The 19,802-nt window shown below is 35.8% G+C and overlaps 1 protein-coding gene across 3 annotated transcripts; it reads right to left on the bottom strand.

The window, feature by feature from the left end:
* Positions 1 to 750: 750 nt before the first annotated feature.
* On the bottom strand, positions 751 to 19,445 carry LOC104113383 (uncharacterized). 3 transcript variants are annotated; one of them, XM_009623530.4, is made up of 5 exons: positions 19,080 to 19,445; positions 18,806 to 18,999; positions 13,850 to 14,168; positions 6,282 to 6,377; positions 751 to 1,029 (listed from the first exon to the last, which is right to left on the bottom strand). In XM_009623530.4, exons 1-5 carry the CDS (start codon positions 19,173 to 19,175, stop codon positions 994 to 996), a joined length of 741 nt encoding a protein of 246 aa, XP_009621825.1. In that variant the 5' UTR covers positions 19,176 to 19,445; the 3' UTR covers positions 751 to 993. The 3 variants fall into 3 exon arrangements, 2 of the variants coding, with proteins under 2 accessions (XP_009621825.1, XP_009621826.1); XR_001972707.3 differs by having other exon boundaries at positions 971 to 1,029; positions 6,282 to 6,372; positions 19,080 to 19,390; XM_009623531.4 differs by lacking the exon at positions 6,282 to 6,377 and having other exon boundaries at positions 19,080 to 19,390.
* Positions 19,446 to 19,802: the final 357 nt, after the last annotated feature.

The following is a 19,802-nucleotide window of genomic DNA, read 5'->3' as shown; positions in this document are numbered from 1 at the left end:
AAACTGGTGTGTGATAACCAAGTTGCTCTTCATATTGCGTCAAAACCGGTGTTCCATGAGAGGACTAAACACATTGAGATCGACTGTCACTTTGTCAAAGAAAAAATACTTTCAGGAGATATTGTTACAAAGTTTGTAAAGTCGAATGATCAACTAGCAGATATTTTCACTAAGTCTCTTACTGGTTCTCGTATTAGTTACATATGTAACAAGCTCGGTACATATGATGTGTATGCACCGGCTTGAGGGGGAGTGTTAGTTATGTGTAGTCCCACATTGAAATGTGAGTAATATGTACTTTGTAGACTAGCTATAAATAGGACCCCTTGTATTATATTGAGTATCTAATATTAATAACATATTTTCTCCGGTGCTTTCTCACAACAGTAAATATGTATAACAAATACATCTGCCAGTTATTCTTTTGAGGAGGATACTAAAATTAATTTCTATAAAAAATATCTACACAATCAGGGTGTCACTTATAAGGTAATTACAAGTACACTTTTGTGATAAGATAATCAATATTCAATAATATGAGATGACAAGTTAAAAATGAAAGATGAAAGATGCTAATTGCACCAGCTCTTGTTATGTACCCTCCAGTTACTGTAAGACTTCCCCGACTGACAAGCATTAAAAATGCATCTCCAGATAATAAGCTAAACAAGGACCAGTAACATATCGAGCAATAGAATTCAAAACCTATCTTCAGTTGATGAACCTCATACTAAGACATCTTCAACACGCTTTTACTTGAAAGGTGTAAAATTGCATTGCCAAAATATGGGAACTTACATGATTATCTTTACAGGACAACAAAAAGACAAGGTTTATCATTTGTAATTATCCTGGAAAAGAATACTACCATTTGGTTACTGTACAGAACTCACTACCATACACAAACCTGCTGGATCAAGTGAATAAACTAAATCTCCAGATAAAAAATGGAGAATGGACGTTTCCCAAATGCTCATAGATAAACAACCAATTTCAGACATGCTGGGGACTTCTTGCAGCACTCTCGTCCTGCAAACAAAACTTAATGAATGAGCTAGGAAAAGAATCTATCAAGTAATCAATTTTCCAGTAATACCTCCTCTAACAATCTAAATTGAAAGAGATAAAAAATGCTGCTACTTATCCTACTATTTTACAGTAAAATGAAGCTCATTCCAAGCAGAAATAGTGTTGGGATCAAAATCATGCATCAAGTGGCACCATAAGTTTAGAAAAACAGTAGCACCGCAGTTAAAAGGAGCAATGTCTGTGTCATTGTCACTCCGGATTTGAGATAGAAATAGGAGAGAGATCATCTATATAGGCGAGGGGCAGTAAGTAGGTGAGAAGAGGCAAATGTTCTATGTAACACAGCAGTAATTACCCCAATTTCAGAAACCTAGTAACCACTATCTAACATGTGCTACAAATATCTTACCGGTTGCCTCCCTTTGCAGTACTCCAAAGAGCATTTATCATTTTAAACTACTGCCTAAAATTAACCACCCAATCTAGCAGCTTTCAATCCCAAGTTGGGGTCCAATATATGGATTCTCATTTTCCATGTCACTTAAGTTTAATTAATTTGTATCGCCTATATGTATCATTTTAGGACATACCAATTAGTTGGGATTACGTCTTAGTCATGTTAGTACGTTATCTTAGGTTCAATGTCTGCTGGAGTTTGTCTTTTATGCCAATGGACAATGTAGATAACTTAAAAGTAGAAGCAAGTTTAAATATATGCACTGCATGTTTAGCCGGCATAAGAAGTTGATGTGAGATTACAGAGGATTGTGGTACCTAATTGCAAACAACTTAGATATCTAGGCTCGTTATTTAAGGAGAATGAAATAATAGACGAAGATGTTAACATAAAATCAAAATCGGGTGGTTGAAATGGAAAGTGCGATTGGAGTGTTCGGTGACATAAAGATGCCTACCAAAGTGAAAGGCAAGTTCCATAAAACAATAATAAGCCCAGCAATGCCATATGTGAGTGAATGTTGGGCTGCAAAAGTCCAACACGTCCACAAGATGAGTGTCACATAGTTGCCGATGCTATGATGGATTTACGATCTCACAAGATTAGACAAGCTGAAAAATGATCACATTCACTAGAAGGTGCAAGTAGCTCACATTGGGAATAAAATGAGAGGTCTTGAGATGATTTAGTTATATCCTGTGAGTGAAGGTGTTAGAAGGGAACGAGGTAGACCTAAATCACATGGATGGAGTTATCTCGAAAGATCAACAATCTCTTGGAATCCATGGACTTAGCGAAAGATACAGCACAATAGAAGAAAAGATCTATATAGGCGATAACAATTAGTTGGGAATATGTTTTAGGCATGATAGCCCACTACTTCAGGTCCAATGCTTTCTAGGAGTATATTAGTCCTATTAGAGATTTTTATGCCCGGATAAAATATAGAGAACTTCTAGTGCTTTTATTTTTATTCTTATTTTGTATAATATTGGCCTGATATGAATTTAAATGGAGAAACATGGCCAGTGAGTATTCACACCCTAACTTGTTTGGGGCAGAGTAGCTGTTGTTAGAAGATGTAGAAAACTTCTCGTGTTAGAGAAACTAATTTTTAAAATGTTGGCTGAAACATGCTTAAATATAGAGACATGAACAATGAGGATACAGATAGCTAATCCCAGTTTGCTTAGACGCAGTTATAGTTGTTGCACTTAACATTAAATCAGAGAGGATAGAGGTTGCAATAAGGTTAGCATGGGGATAGAACTAAATGTGAAAGCTGCTGGGGTTAGGTGGTTAGCTTTTAGCCGGTACATAAAAAATGATTAATGAGGTTAAATATTAAAATAAAAAAGGCAGCAAAAGGAAAGAAAAAGTATATGAGGTTAATTGACAACAATATGCAGAAAACAAGCCCATTCCTTCATATGCATGTGTGGTTCTAGTTCCCTCCTCATCAAAGCACATGGAAATATTGGGAAGCAAGCAACCGATATGCTCTAGAGGCTAAGAAGTTTAGTATCAAACCAGAAAAGAGATTAAAATTAGTCAAAGAAGCAATCCACACTGAAAATTTAGAAAAAGTAGAGAGGGGTGGACTAACTAGAGGGATATGAATACAGAGTATTATGGTGATGATCACAAAGATAACTTCTTTATGAAACAAGGCTAAGTTGAACGAGTATGAAAGTTGCAGAAGTACTTGAAAAGAAAAATTGAACTATGGAAACAAGACTTTACAGGCTTCAAAGCACTTTAAGAAATTAAACTAAACCCAAAGAAAACCTGTCAAAACACTGGAATAATGGAATCTGCCATTGGAAACAAATTGACTAGGAAGACCTCCATCAATGTTAACCCGCTGGAATGGAAGAGGCAGTAAAAAGGGAAAACAAAAGAAAAACAAGAGTACCACAAGATCTTCAGAGACCAGAACAGAGTAATTGCTGGCAAAGACAAACTGAAGCAACCCAACACACAGCTTTGTGACAGTTGATGGGTTTTATAGGACAACCTCCAATGTTCCAATACTTCTACACGTCAGTTTACTTATACACGTCATGTTTACTTTTCCGTTTGGGAAATAAAGAGATGGGGCATTACTAAGGAACCTAAGCACCCTTTTCAGTTTAGGCATTGCAAATATGTCTGATGGCACTAAGATTAAAGACAGAAATTATAGGATTCTTGTTAGCCCTGTGCCCAAGATCGATGTAAGTACTTGCACTAAAAGAAAATGTAGAACATATACTTTGCAACACAAGATGATCCAAAATATACAAAGTGTTCTTCCTATTGAAATTTCAAAGCAGTTCAAGTGCAGCAGAAAGCAATTGTACTCTTCTCAGACGCTAATGTTTTGCGATATGTTAAAGACTAATGACAGTAGAGACTAGATGGTATCTGAGGTATAAATGGAAATTGTCTGAAGCCTTCTCAGATGTAAAAGTGGTGTTTATTAATAGTATAAATAGGAATAGTCCCTGTCTGGTTGACTCGCAAAATCTCAACTCAGAAGGTCTCTCTTTGGAATATACATTCAGATCTCCATTGTCGTCTGAGACCTTAAATAATACTAGGTAAGTGGACCTGTAACAATTATTACTACAGAACAGCAGTAACAAGAGCACTATCTCTTGTTTAGTACCGGACATTTTAAAAGTTGTGCACAATTGACGCTAAAAAGTTAGTCTAATTATGAGATCCGGAAGAACTTCCCAGATACACGGGTTAAGACAGGGAGATCCCCTATCTCCCTTCCTCTTCGTTTTAGCCATGGAAGGACTCAGTCAGCTACAATGGATAGAAGGTTTCAGTGTTGGAAACCCTTCAACAGATTCTATTTCAGTTTCACACCTATTGTATACAGATGACACAATAATCTTCTGTGGTGCTGAAAGGTCTCAGGTACAATACCTCAATCTCACTCTACTCATATTTGAAGCCATCTCAGGCCTGCATATCAATATGTTAAAGAGTGTAATATACCCTGTCAATGAAGTCCCTGACTTGGAAGCTGTGGCTGCTATCTTATGCTGTGATACTGGTGCCTTTCCAACTACTTACTTGGGCCTTCCTTTGGGGGCTAAATACAAATCAGCTGATGTGTGGAATCGGGTCACTGGAAAGGTGGAGAAAAGACTGTCAACATGGCAGCTAGAATACATTTCAGTGGGTAGCAGATTGACCTTGATAAATAGTGTCTTGGACAGCATTCCAGCTTATTGCATGTCGCTCTTTCCTATGCCTAGTAAGGTCCTAAAACAACTACACAAAGCTAGAAGAACCTTTCTCTGGAAAGGTAACTCTGAAGGTCATAAGAGTTACACCTTGTCAAGTGGTCCCGAGTAATACAGCCAAAATCCCAAGGTGTACGGGGATTCAGAGACCTTGCAAAGCACAACAAGAGCGTGGTAATGAAATGGTTGCTACCAAACATGGGCAACAGTCCCACTGGTGCACTGAACAGAACAGAGCACCTTATGGAGCAGGCGCTTGGAAGCACATCAGCAGCTTATGGGAGGAATTCTCACAGAACATATCATTCAAGATTGGAAATGGGTTACATGTCAAGTTCTGGAAGGATAAATGGTTAGGCACAAACACCCTGAAGGACAGTTATCCACTCTTATATCAGATAGCCAATGCTCCAGACTCAACAATAGCTCAAAACAGATCAGAAGGAACTTGGGACCTCCTGTTTAGAACAAACATGCAGGACTGGGAACTAGAAAGTCTTTTGAAACTGTACGGAAGACTTGGAAACTTCTCTATGAATGAATTAGCATCAGACAGACTCAAGTAGGGTAACTCTGAATCAGGCTCTCACGCTGTGAAGGCAGGCTATAGACACTTCTGCGAGTAGAATGAAATCATTGACTCCTGGCCCTGGAAACTGATTTGGAAGACAAAACTGCCCAAAAAAGTAACCTGCTTCTCATGACACCTCTTAAGGGAGCCTGTCTCACACAAGAAAACCTCTGTAGAAAGAGTTCCCAACTAGTTTATACATGTTACATGTGCCAACAAAATTCAGAGTCTATTAGCCATCTTCTTCAATGCCCAGTAGCCACTGCCATGTGGTCTATGTTTTTTTCCATTCTGTATAAGCTGGACCCTACCTCAGGGCATTAAGGAAGCAGTTGAAGGGTGGAACAAGTGGAAAGTTGACAGAGCCATTAGGAAAATCTGGAAGATGATCCCCCTTGTATCTTTTGGGTTCTTTGGCAAGAAAGGAATCACAGATGTTTTACTGGAATTTCAACTCCTCCCTTTTTGAAGGCTAGAGGTCTAGTGTACCTTTTTAGTTGGAGCAACCTAACCCTGTAAATAATGTTGCCTCCTATCTAGATTTTATCATTTCACTTACTTTGACTTAGGCCATGCTTTTGTTCTTTTGCTTTTTTGGTTAGCTCCCTGGCTGGAATTGAAACACATTGTAATGGAGCTAACATTGGCCTCTTTTGTATTTCTGCATCTTCTGGATTCCATCAATGAAACATCTTACCCCATCCAAAAAAAAAAAATCCAGATACACTTCTCATTCAATGATGGAAATATCAGTGGCAGCCACCTAATAAAGAACTCAATTTTCCAATCAATACAAAGTCCACGAAAATCAAAGTGCTCTTCAGGATTTAAAACTGTCATTTAACAATTAATGCCTATACTAACTAGTAAAGAGGAGGTGCATTGCAATCTATAACATCATTTAGAGCATATGAAGTCCAAAACTAAGAGTTATGAGGAGCTAACTTGACAAAGTCAAACATATTATGTTTTGACTACTCACGTCGGTGATGCGGATAGATCTGCTCATTGATGGCTTAAATTGAATTGTTTTCGCCGTAGAAGGTGATCCAGTCACAATGCCATTATTTGGACTACCCTAGGAACAACAGAATGAGAATATAATGGCCATCAAATATAACATAAAAAGAATCTTATTAGTTAATCATGCTCCAGGTAAACTCAAAAATGCAGAAAAATGTGCACTAAATCTCAGAGTAAGAAACCACTGTAGAATATAGCCATCATGCACTTTGTAACAACTGCCCACTGCATTTTCTGCTACAAAGATGTATCATTGTGCTTTTACTAGCTTCAGAAACTCCTATTTCTCCAAAGTTATGTAACACACTTTCTATTTTAGGATGTCCTAAATATTTATCTCACCTTTCAAAAGTAATATAATGCATACAAATTTCACGAATCCAAACTCATTTAACAATTCAAATCTAAGTCATGATGTTTTCCACATCGAACTAACTTTTGAATTACTAGTTTAATATTTTCTGTCTTTTGAGGTTTTTGCACACCCCTTAAGAAAAATATTTAATAGCCTTAATCATAAGAGTTTTTGTCTAAACTACCCTTTATTTCTCTTTTAAACTTTTTTCTTTTAAGTGGACAATATGATCTTTGATTCAGATTAGCAAGAACATCAACTACAAAGTCGAGTGAAAGATTAATTTTCTTTCAGTACACTAATCTCTCCCATATCCACATCTCACTCTATTCGCGTGTCACTCTCCATCAACTCTTACGTATCTCAATAAGCTCCAGTGAAATTTAATTGGTGCTAAAAATTTCAACTAGAAGATTTTATTCTGATAAAGATACGGACACTGGGCCTAACTCAATCTCAAAAACTAGCTCATGAGGTGAGGATTGCTCAAGTCATATAAGGAGACCAAGTCCCCCGTCCCTTAGCCGATGTGGGAGACTCAAGACCCATCCCCCCTTCCACGGCACGCCCAGGCCTACCAACTAGAGCGTGGACAAATAATATGGGGGCCCAACATCGGTGAAATAAAGATTTAGGATGGTTCCGGCTCTGATACCATGATAAAGATATGGACAGTGGGCCTAACTCAACCCCAAAAGCTAGCTCATGAGGTGAGGATTGCCCAATCCATATAAGGAGACCAAGTCCCCCATCACTTAGCCGATGTGGGAGACTCAACATATTTAATTATACTAGAATTTCAATATTCCCCACAAAACATTATCCTATAAAAGAAGACTTAACTATCTTAAATGCAAATAAACATGGCTACAAGACTGAGTTACCAAATTCCATCAATTCAATTAAATCTAAACATGACTGTTGAACCTGACAATGATTATATTGCAACAAGTGTTTTGATCTCAATGTTGATATATTATATAGTTCCTAACCTGAATCTTAATTCAAACTCTCTAAGAGTTGAGACATCTGTAGATATTGAATTTTCGGCTCTCCATTTTTTTAGAAACAAATTTGCATCATCTTTTGTTTAAAATAAATATATAATAGGAGATGAATGACTACTAATCTAAAGTTAGCGTGGTTTAATTGCTCAAGAAGATCCCACTTTGATCTAGTAATTGTCAATACACTTGAAAAATGAGTAAGTAGTGATTATATTGCATGTTCCATTTTTCAATGACAGTTGAGAGATTTTTTAGAAAATTGTATACCACCTCCTATCTCCATTATTTGTGAATTTGGCTAAATGAATTTCTTTCAGAATATTTAAAGATTCAAAAAATAAGAAAGGCAATTGTTTTCAAATATGCTCTTGCTCTAATAAGTAATCTATACAATTTTCTGATTAATCTCTCAACTGTCATTAGAATATTGAACACACCATATAGTCATTAATGACTCATTATCCGAGCTTATTTACATTTACTGAATAAATCAAAGTGGAGAGGTTTTCTAGCCAAGTAAATTACACATATGTTAGATTAGTAGTCATTCATCTTCTATTATAAATTTAATCTTGACCAACAGATGTTGTGATTGAGATCAGACAATTGTTGTCTACCAACATAATTATTGGCAGGTTCAATAGGAATGTTTAGACTTAACTGAATTGATTAAATGTGGCCGCTCTATCTTTTCCAAGTTTATCTCAATGTTTAAGAAAGTTTGCTACATTTAAATTTCTTTGAGGTTTATTGAGGTAAGTAAAAATTGATAGATGACACTTGAATAAGGTAAGACTTGGATAGGGGAGAGATTAATATACCAAGAGAATGTTAATCTTTTAATCGACATGCAGCTATTGTTTGAATAGATACTCAAGAATCATAATGTCCACCTTAAAAAGAAAAGACATAAAGGATAGTTTAGATAAATACTCTTATGATTAAAACTATTAAATGTCTTTCTTAAGGTGTGCGCAAAAATCTTAAAAGATGACTAGTATAGGAAAGAGGTTATTAAATCATTTATTGGAGCAACGATAGATTCGGAAAAAATAAATGAATGACTCTTGGTTTTCTATAATGTCAAATATATTGAAACAAATTCAAATGATAAGAGATAGTATAATTTGAAAATATTTCTCAAACTCAATACCTAGCCAAACACATAAAATAGGACGAACGAAGTAAATATATAGAGATCTTTTTTAGGGATATCGTTTAGAAAACCTTATCTAGTTTGGTCTAAAAAATCATTTAATGCTCGCGGATAATTCACAGATCAAATTCTACTAAGGACTATTTTCTTGACTGACTTGGCCGCGGAAGAAAAAAGGTTCTACAGTAATTGTCAGTCTTAAACCAAGATCTTTAGTTAGCCAGCCATGGGAATTCACTTACAATTGAATATTCAGATAAACACTCTTCAAATATAACAGTTAAAGATAGAGCTAGAAAGACATGGCCTATACAGTTCTACTAGAAAAACCATTTGAATCATAATAGTTAAATAAAATATAATGTCAAAGTAATGAAAATCATGCTTTAAGTTTTGCATAAGAACTAACATGCACACAATCTTCCAGTTCAGCTTTCTATTGATGATTATTAATCTATTTCATCATATAGCTTTATGGTATTTTTGAAAATAAGGCTTCATTATACTGATCACCTGTCTATCTTGGTATAGGTAATGGGACATATACCTATAATTGATTACCTCCCCCCGTAAGACTTGAGTGTCTTGGAACTCGAAATGTCAAGTATTTCTGCCACTTCCTCCTTGATATCTTGTATCTTACTCCTATCTCATTTTGTCACACAACCATAATTTTCTTATAATTATCTATCCAGCACTTTTTTTTAAAAAAAAAAAAACTGAAATAGTTGGGCAAATTTGCTAGATGAACTATGTTTAGGAGTTTCTTTAGTCAGTTTAGAGATGTGTATGTTACTAGAAATTGAAAAGAATCCTTTTTGGGTAAAGAACATTACGTATTGAATATAGGAATGAAACATAAAATGGAGGAATCCTTGCAAATCCTTTTTTTTTTTTTCATTATCAAAAAAAAAAATATAACCGAACTGAACTAACTGGATTGAGCAACAATTGTTATTGTTGTCGTTACTGTAGATAGACAACATACTCAATATATTTTTGATACTAGCTAGCATCCATAAAGGAAATATTGTGACTTATACGAATATTCATATATCGTTTTTTTTGGATAACTGTGATGTCCAGACCAACTTGCGCGCACCTCAACTAATTACACTGGATACCTACCACCTCCTACCAGCAACAAGTACCAGGCAACTCTATCCACCAAGGCTTGAATAGATGGGGAAAAATCACCTAGTATTTTTTGCCTCCGCTGGGATTTGAACCTGAGACCTCATGGTTCTCACCCACTTCATTGATCACTAGGCCACACCCTTGGGTTCACGAATATTCATATATCCAAAATATGTGATTTATAGTACTATTCGTATAGTATCTCCAACACAAAAATTACAACCGACGTCCAAAATCAACTTGAAAGTTAGTTAGTTTGACTCCATATAAATCTTAAAAATATGTGGTGTATATCAATATTCGTAGAGTATCTCCAATTAAAAATTATAATCAATGTTCAATATCAACTTCAAAGATAGTAAGTTTGACTTCCAGTGTTAGCGGGCAGAAAGATGAGCCATTTTCAACATAATAGAGGCTTGTATCAGATTTTAGCAGGTCTTTTAAAGCAAAAAGCGTGAAAAAATGACTAGGTCCATGGGGTCGTTGCGAGAATTGAGAAATGAAGCGCAAGTTTCAGAAATTAAAAAATACCAAACATATATGAATTCAGCACTGTAATAATCACACTGCAACTAATATAACTAATTTTAGTATCTAATTTATAATACTGCTGAAATTGATCCAAACTCCTCAAAATTACGATTCAAAAAATCAGCCGCTTCTCGTTAGGATCACTTTGCATGTCACTGTTTGAAGTACACACTTCCCTGAAGTGCATGGCTTCGCTACGAAGTGATAACCCCACCTTATCGCTTCATCGCTTCAACTGACAGGGTGATGGCTTTTAATGCAACTGAATTCTAGTGGTACATACTCCCTTCTATCACAAACGGACTATTCTACTTTCTATGGTTTTCTTTTACTCAATATTGTGTACAGGCAAGGACGTATATTATTTCTCAACATTCTTCAATATTGTTTCATATTAACAAAAGAATGCTAATGATTTTTATACTAAATAATGTTCTGTATCTTTCAAAAAGTTGACTATCTCAGTTCGTAAGTTCTGGCTATGGAGGATGGCTGGTGGCGGTTTTTGTTTAATCATTTTTTTAATCTGAAATCTAATCTAATCACTTTCTTTAAGGGGAGCCTTGGAGAAACGGTAAAGCTATCTCCGTGTGAAGGTCATGGGTTCGAACCGTGGAATCAGCCGCTTATGCTTGCATCAAGGTAGGTTGCCAACATCACACCTCTTAGGGGTGTTTTGGTTGGGATACAAGTTATCCAAGGATTAATTATCCCGGGATTAGTTATCAAGAGATTGTTATTCCAACCAAACGTGGGATAAATCATCTCAAATTTAATTTCGGGATTAATTATCCCTTATCCCTCATACCAAACGAGCCTTTAGGGAGCGGCCCTTTCCCGGATCTTGCGTGAACGCGGGATGCTTCGTGCATCGGGCTGCCTTTTTTTAACATGTCAAACCACTGAACATTGTGTCACTCAAAAAATAGAATAAAAAGGAAGGATTATGTTGGTGCTAAAGAGATCAACATTTCAGCAATAATGAAAAGAGAAAACGAGGATAATATCAAAATGTAGGAAGAACAGAGGGAGATGACGCAAAGCATCTTCAAGTGCCTGAAATTTCCAATATGGAATGTAAAAACCCTACGGGACCTGTTGTGCTAAAGAGATCAACATTCAGCAAATAATGAAAAGAGAAAATAAGGATAATATTCAAATGTAAGAAGAATAGAGGGAGATGAAGCAAAGCATCTCCAAGGGGCTGATATTTCCAATATGGAACGTAAAAACCCTGCACAATCTAAAAGATGAAGGCAGCAGTAACATATGAATTATGAAAAAGAGCTGGGGAACTTCTAGAATTTGTACTCGTGGTGGCAATTATGAAGAATTATTGTATGTGGAGTACATGAGGAAGTCGTGTCCCAGAATGATGTCCACTTTGGTTCGCTGGAGTTGGGAGTGCTGATGGAGTAAGGCAGCTTCAAGGTTTTTTCTTTTTGGTTTGTGTCCTTTAGTGTAAGAAGAATATGGTGCATCTTATTAGATAGATAGCGCGCTAAGTTTTAGTGATTTTATTTTGCAGACAGTCACTGACCAGGCGAAACTAAAGAATTATTTTATTTAAAGTAGAATTTATCTCCACCTATATCAGCCAATTGAACCAGGACATCCATATCTGGAAAGAGGGTATACTTATTAAGCTTGCTTTCCAAATGTCGTTATTATGGATGCTGTAGAAGATGTTTCCTTATTTTAATTAGAAAAGATGGAGTAGCACCAAGGAATGTACAACAATTACACTTCAGTCCCAGACAAGGTGTGGTCAGCTATATGAATCCTCTGACAAACTAGAAAATCTTCTTAAAAACATTATTCTGTAAAAAACGCATTCAATGATTTATACTAAATGGAATATCATAGGTACTCCCAAGAGAGCCTCCCCCTTGTAATGATCCATCTACAGATCAACCCCCCCATGTGAGCTTATCGAGACAGTTTCTGTTTATGGGTCCCACCACTGCACCATGCTCCCTCTACTCATGTTTTCTAAGTAAAACTACTACTTCTCATTTGCACCAAAAACAAAAACTCCCTCGAACATTCCACATAAGTGCAAAGGTACCACTTCCCATCTATGCTTTTGTGCCTTTTTCCTTTAATCTTCCTGGAATTTTGATCATAAACTGTTGTATCATATAAATTTGGAGAAAGTACTTTTTTTTTCTAAGTATATCAAAATTTAGTGAAGCTTCATACAGGAACAAAGAGACCGGCATGCCATAGGAAAGAGTCTCCGAGATTTACGGCAAAAAAAAAATACAGAGGAATTTGGTTTAAATTTTGATCAAACAAACTAGCAGAGAAATACCTTGGCAATCAAGAAATGGAGTTCTATAAGTTAAAGTGGTCAAATTTAAAAAAATAAGGCAACCAAGTGTATATCCCTGGTTCATAATCTCCTCTTGGAAATTTATAGAATTATTTCTTTTATTAACTGTTGCTAATATTGTAGAATGCCCCGAAATATGCCCATTTCCAGGGTTGAAAAGTTTTGCGCATCTAAAATATTAAACATTTTCCTAACAACCTTTATAATTATAAGTTAGAACATCGATCATCCACTCAATCTACAAGATTCAACCCCAAACTAGTGGCAGATAAGTTGAGTTGTAATCCTGACCTATTCCTCAATGTAATATAAAAGCAGTAAATGTTTGTATTCCTATCAAGCTAATTATTTCAAAAAAAAAAAAAGGGCAGCCCGGTGCACAAAGCTCCGGCTACGCGCGGGGTCCGGGAAAGGGCTGGACCACAAGGGTCTATTGTACGCAGCCTTATCCTGCATTTCTGCAATAGGTTGTTTCCACGGCTCGAACCCGTGACCTCATGGTCACATGGCAGCAACTTTACCAGTTACACCAAGGCTCCCCTTCAAGCTAATTATTTCAAATCAAACAAAAATATTTAGTGTGGATTCAGGTTAAGCAGATTATAATACTCCTTATAGCACTCTATAGCTGACAACTAAATTGCCCCAAACCCAAACCATATATCTCGAGCTATGAACCAATTATGTATATGAGCAAATATTTTTCTTCTTTACTTCATCTTTATTTTCCTCTAGTCAAGCAAAACTAGATCAGCAGTTGTTCCGGTCAACTCACCAGGTCAGCATCCCAATTATATCATGTTTCCACATCCATATACATTTTGTAAATGTGTAAAGCAAACAAGTTGGAGGAATATGTCGTGGAGAGTTCAAATACTTATGAAACAAATCAAATTCAAGGTCCACATCACTTACTAAGACAATTCAAAGCAATTGAACATTCATATTACATATAAAAGGATAAAGAAAGAGAGGAAGGAAAGCGGCAAAGTGAGCTGCGTACCCTGCAAAAATATGTTTCGTCTTTACCGTCTTCGAACAAGGAGGAATAATATGCAGGATCATATACAGAACCACCTAGAGCATCATCAGAATTGGATGGCTGTCTAGTTAAGGGAGTTGCAGGATTGAGAAAACTGTTTCTCATATCAACATCTGCTTCTCGGGGAACTGAACTCTCTATATAAGAAACACCCAGCCTATACATTTGAATCCACAATAGTGAAGATGATAATCGCACACAAAATCCGATAATTTGCATGGAGAGAGTGAGTTTCACCGAGAAGATAACAAAGGTTCCATAAATTGTAGACGAAATATTCCTGCAAGGATAAATGAAGTTCAGGAAGAAATTTTAACTTTTATAACATTTAAGAACTGTGGTAAATTTACTGGACAAGGATGTCTGAGAACACAATATATGAGTGATGGCTGGACCTACCTGCATTCTTAGAGAGTGACGCAGCAGCCAATGATGCTACCAACAACAACTACAACAAAAGTACTACGCTTCAGTCCCAAACAAGTTGGGATCGACTATATGAATACTCACTGACCACGTTACCAAAACCCAAAAAACAAAATCCAGAAAGTGAGCAATAGAGAAGCTTCTATTCTTAGGCATTGTTAACTACTTGTGCTCGAAGGAATTCAAAGAACTAAAGCTAGAAGTTAATTACTTCGATGATATTTAGCCCAGACACCCATTTATTAGCCTATTACTTGATTGCTTTCTATAGAGGAAAAGATAAGGGTGTGTACTTATCATCAGTCTTAGTTATGCTACACGAACACAAGGCAATTCTTCTAGAATATTATTACATGGGGCAACAGGAGCACAGAGGAGGAACTTCTTCCATAAAATTTGATAGTATCTTTTCTTGAGTCAGTCAGTCTCATAGTATTTTCCATATTTGATATATATTAAATAGGAAAAAATGAATTTGGAGAGTGTGTTGATCCTTAAACATAAAAAGAGGAGGCCTCGCTAAGTAACCTCCTTTACCAAGTATAGATAGCCTATCCATAGAGCTTCCAAAAGATGATGGCACTGATAATCTGTGAAACCTAGATTTCGAAAGCGGGGAGATTTAGGTGGATGCGGAAAAATCAAACAAGACAAGTAGAAGTTCATGCATAATTATTCCCTGCATCTTTGCAGAAGAAAAGCTGGAAATACCTTTAAAATGACACAAACAAAGGGAGATAAGATGATACTGAGGGAGGTGGCGCAAAATATTTTACAATTCTTTCACTTGTAGCTTCCAGAAAGAGGAGATAAAATGGAGGTGTGGAAACCGAATCTCCGAAAAATGTAGCTTTCTTTGATGGGTCTGCAAGCGGAAGACACTATTTTAAAGGCGTACAATCTGGAAAAGAGCAGGATGATATAGTGTGAGTTGGTGCTGCATGTGCAAATTGAAGAAAATACTAATCATCTCTTGTTGCATTGCAGGTTCGCTCATAAACCCTGTGTTCTCATTTTTCAATATCTCATGAGCGTTACCGAGGACAAATGGGAGATTACTGAAGATCGGCAAGAAAGGAAGGCAGCATGGAAAAACTACTCCATTGTGTCTTGTTTGAAGCTGTGGGCCGAATTAACGAAAGAAATAAGAGAAGGTTTCAGAGTAGTGAGAATGATGTAAAGCATTAAAGATTTTTTTGTTTCATGTTTTAAGATAAAGAGAAAATACCATGTTGTATAAATTCTTGGTCAAACCTGGTAGACAACTGTGGATAACTTAAAAGTGAGTCATGTCCACAATTTGTACATATTCTGTGAAACTGACTTGTGTTTAATAAGAAAATTTCTTGAATTAACGAACTGCAAACTGACACGTCTGCATGACCACGTTTCTTTGTCACTTTAGTGTTATAACTCAGATGGATGTAAATGGAATGGGAAAGTGAGTGGAATCGTCTCGGTTAGATCTTTCTGTTACAAGAATATCAAGACCCCTCTGATGCAACTTCTGTGGTTCTTTGTGATCCTTCTGTACAAACCAACCTTACTAAGTGCTACTTTATGATTAATAAATTCCTTATTTACTATCAAAAGATATCGCCTTCTAGAATAGGAAATAACCATTATATTGCTTCCATTGATTCGGTCAATCTAGAAATTTATAGAAATAATCCTCCTCAGGGAACTAGGAAATTCCCATTATTCTATTTCCGATTTCCGTTTCTTTTCACTAGTCACCAGCAAATATCATTTTCATGGCTTCTACACTACCGTTTACTTTTCCATTACTGTTGTGCTTATGCTTTCCTTGAGCCTAGGGTTTCTTGGAAACCACCTCTCTACCTCCACAAAGTAGGGGTAAGGTCTGCAAACACACTACCCTCCCCACCCCACTATGTGGGATTACACAACACTGGGTATATTACTGTTGTTGTAGTCACCAGCAAGTATCAGTTGTCCTTTAATCATTGGTTATCAAAAAATATCAGCTTTCCTTTCATCATTCTTTGGTGCTTATAGTGAATAGCCTTTAAACCCAAGTCCTTTCTCATATTCTTTTTCAGACAGAATTTCCAGGTCAGTCCAGATTCAAATTACTATTCAACAAGAGAAGATCCCCACACATTTTTAGAAGACCCCCGCAATTGTGCAACGTCAATCTTGGTGCCAAAGCACAAGTTTAACCCTGATTTGAGAAATGAAAGAACCATAAATTCATTCAAGCTTAATTACCTATATATTCAGCTCTATTTATGAAAACAGTTGGAGTATCTCTGTAGAGCCTTATATTGGACCTCAAGAGACACATCACAAAAGATACCAATTATTTATCTCTTACATTGCTCCAATCTTCCATTTAACACCAACGCATTTAGTTGTGAGAACTCTTAAACACTTCATCTTTCCTCCATCCACGCTACTGTTAGTATCATACTTCTAATTTCAGATACTCATAAATTTTCAATTCCATGCTGGCATTTTTAACTTCCAATTGAAGAGTGAACATCTGATAAAGCTTCTCCAGTGCATCTACAGCTATAACTAAGAACATAAAAAAATGAAAAAATATTTTTTTTATTACACACATGGTGGTTTCAAGGCATAAATCAGAATAAATGCCTTACATTTATATTTAAAGGCTGTAATACATTAAAGCTAGAGACTACAATTTACATATCAATTGGAACTCCACTACAGCTCACTCACTCCATTTCTAAAGCACATGCTGGTCGAATATCTTAATTTATCGATCACTAATCCGCATCAATAGTTAACTTTAACAATTTGCATCTTCAGAAAAATACATGATTCAAAAAGCAACAAAAATTTTGGATGGATGGCGCATTAATTTGATGAGATAGAGAATATCTATATCATATGACATATCACTCAGCCTTTCATGTTTCGTCATTGACACAACAATTTTATGCACTAACAAGCACAAAATAACAATGAATCATATGATTATCAAGACATTAGAAAACCCCCAAAACATTGAAAGCACAAAATAGCAATGGATTATATGATAATCAAGACATTACGGAACCCCCAAAACAGTCCTGGTATTCATTAAGGTTTCACTTCTTTTTTTCTTTGATAACCGGGAAATTCCCAAGGGTTAGTGGCACACGATTTGAAACTCGGTAGATAATGCGCCCCCAACCCTTCTCCACCTAAATACCAGATTTTTGTTTGCGGGCAAGGTTCGAACTTGTGACGTGTGCCTAACTCACAAGTCATGAGTTGTACTCTTACCACTAGATCAACGTCCTGGAACTCATAAAGTTTTCTTTTCTCCGATCTTCAAATATGTTTAAAGCAAGTTTGGCATCAAAATATCCTCTAAATAAGGACACCTTAAGAGAGTGATTCTCAAATTTCGAGAGATTTTTAGCACGCACAAGCAGCTGGGGTAACATGTTGTTAGTTAGTTATGTTAACTTAATACGCCAGTCAATACTACAAAAGATATTCAAGTGAAATAGTTATAGTGGTTTGTTACTTTATAGTCCCATTCTTAATACACTAAGAGGTTGTTTGGTTGCTGGTTAGAATTATGCAGGTATTAGTAATATATGGATTAGTTATGTAGGGATTAGTTATGTAGGGATTAGTTATGCAGGGATTAATTATGCAGGGTTTAATTATGAAGAGATTAGTTATGTAAGGATTAGTAATTTATGGATTGTAATGTAGAGATTATTTTTTGTTAAACGTTTATTTTATTTTAATTATATGTGTAATTTAAAATAAATATGAGGTTTTTTTGGTCATTTGATTGTTTAATCCATGTATTACTAATACATGTATTAGTTATTCCACGTCCTACCTTGCATAAATAATACATAGATCTGTTGTATAACTTATCTATGTATTACTTATACCCCAATGAAAAAAGCAACCAAACATAACATTAGTTATGCTGACTTTTGTACAAAGTAACTAAAGGCTACCACACATGGTACTCCCTTCGTTTCAAAAAGATTGTCTTAGTTTGACTTGGCACAAATTTTAATAAAGAAGGGAAGACTTTTGAGATATAAGCCATAGCATTTGTATGGTTATAAAACTTTTGAAAATTGTGGTCTGAAACTTGGCATAACATTTGTGTGGCTATAAATGCTTCTTATTAAGAAAATATTAAAAGGTGTCAATCTTTTCGAAACAGACTAATAAGTAAATAGTGTCAATCTTTTTGAAAGAGGGAATATTAGTTATGTTACTCCTAAGACATGAATAATTTACCCTGTAACCAGCTACCAAACGACCCCTAAAGCTATACAATTATGAAAAGTTCACTAACTCTTCCCTCTATGAATTTAAGTTTTCTATGGTGTAAAAAAATATTTACACAATCGGTCACTTAAAAGTAATTGTAGGTAATTTGATTTAATAGTAAGAATTTGTAACCTAGAATAAATGGCAAGTAACCTAGAATCAGGTTAAATGGCACTGATGTAAAAAATTCATTACAGTCAGTGTATAACTTACCAGATTTCGGATGCGAAAAGAAAGAACCAAGAAACGTCGAGTAAGATGGCACAGAAGAGAAGGAGAGCGTAAGTTCTACCAAGACTCTGACTGCTACTCTCAATAGCCACCAATGCGAATAACCCAATCCCTAAATTGATTAGTGAAACGCCGTTGTATAATGCCCCAAGAGATCCAATCATCGCACAACCAATCTGAACATTAATTAAATCACAAATTAATCATAAGTTTATTTATTTATACAGAAAATAAGAAAAGAAAAATCAAAAAGTACCTGAACATAGATGAGAATAACAGCAAAGGATTGAATCCTGTCATAATCACGAAGCCACGTCTGTATCTGAGTTCTAAATGCAGAACAAAGCATCATATACCCAAAAACAAATTGAGGAAAAAAGGAGTAGTAGTAGAAGATTAATGATCGTCGCGGGCAATGGGTTCTACATTGAAAACCCTGCAAAAGCGTTCGAATTTCGCTTCTACAAAGCGATGGCAGTTCCTGTTATTGATTGTGCTTTCATTGGATCACTGAAGAACCTTTTAGAATTGCATTTAAGGCAGTTATGGGAGAAAAAGGACCAGCCCAGACCCAGAGCAAGGAAAGCCGATTTCCGGGATGTGTTGGTTTCTTTCTTTAAAAATTAAAAAACAAATCGACGTAATTCTCGATTTTTATTTTTAATTAAAATTTGCAATAGCTTTTTCTTTTCTTTTTTTCCTTTTCTTTTTGAGTAAAAGTACAAAATAGTTACTTATGTTTGCGACGGGTTAATTTCACTAATTGTCATCCAACTTATCATTTATTTTACAAAAGTCATTTATTTATTTTTCATCACTTAAAAAAGTCACTCAACTTTAATTTTGTAACTTAAAAGTCATTCTAGTTAAAAACCTATAAAATATGACATGACATTAAATTTAATTAAAAAACCTAATTATAGTGCCACATAAGGTTAGATGGACCATACTCAGTTTAGACCCATTTCATTCAAATTTG

Source organism: Nicotiana tomentosiformis, chromosome 1 (genome assembly GCF_000390325.3).
Source record: "Nicotiana tomentosiformis chromosome 1, ASM39032v3, whole genome shotgun sequence".
Classification (NCBI taxonomy): Eukaryota; Viridiplantae; Streptophyta; class Magnoliopsida; order Solanales; family Solanaceae; genus Nicotiana; species Nicotiana tomentosiformis.
The sequence above is the reverse complement of the archived record's forward strand: the minus strand, read 5'-3'. Positions and strand labels throughout refer to the sequence as shown.

Excerpts from the sequence above, each read along its gene's own strand:
- LOC104113383 (XM_009623530.4), bottom strand. The coding sequence starts at position 19,175 with ATGATGCTTTGTTCTGCATTTAGAACTCAGATACAGACGTGGCTTCGT. Across the intron at positions 14,169-18,805 it reads CTTTTCGCATCCGAAATCTG|GAATATTTCGTCTACAATTT; the intron begins GTAAGTTATACA and ends TTATCCTTGCAG. Across the intron at positions 1,030-6,281 it reads GATCTATCCGCATCACCGAC|GACGAGAGTGCTGCAAGAAG; the intron begins GTGAGTAGTCAA and ends TTTTGTTTGCAG.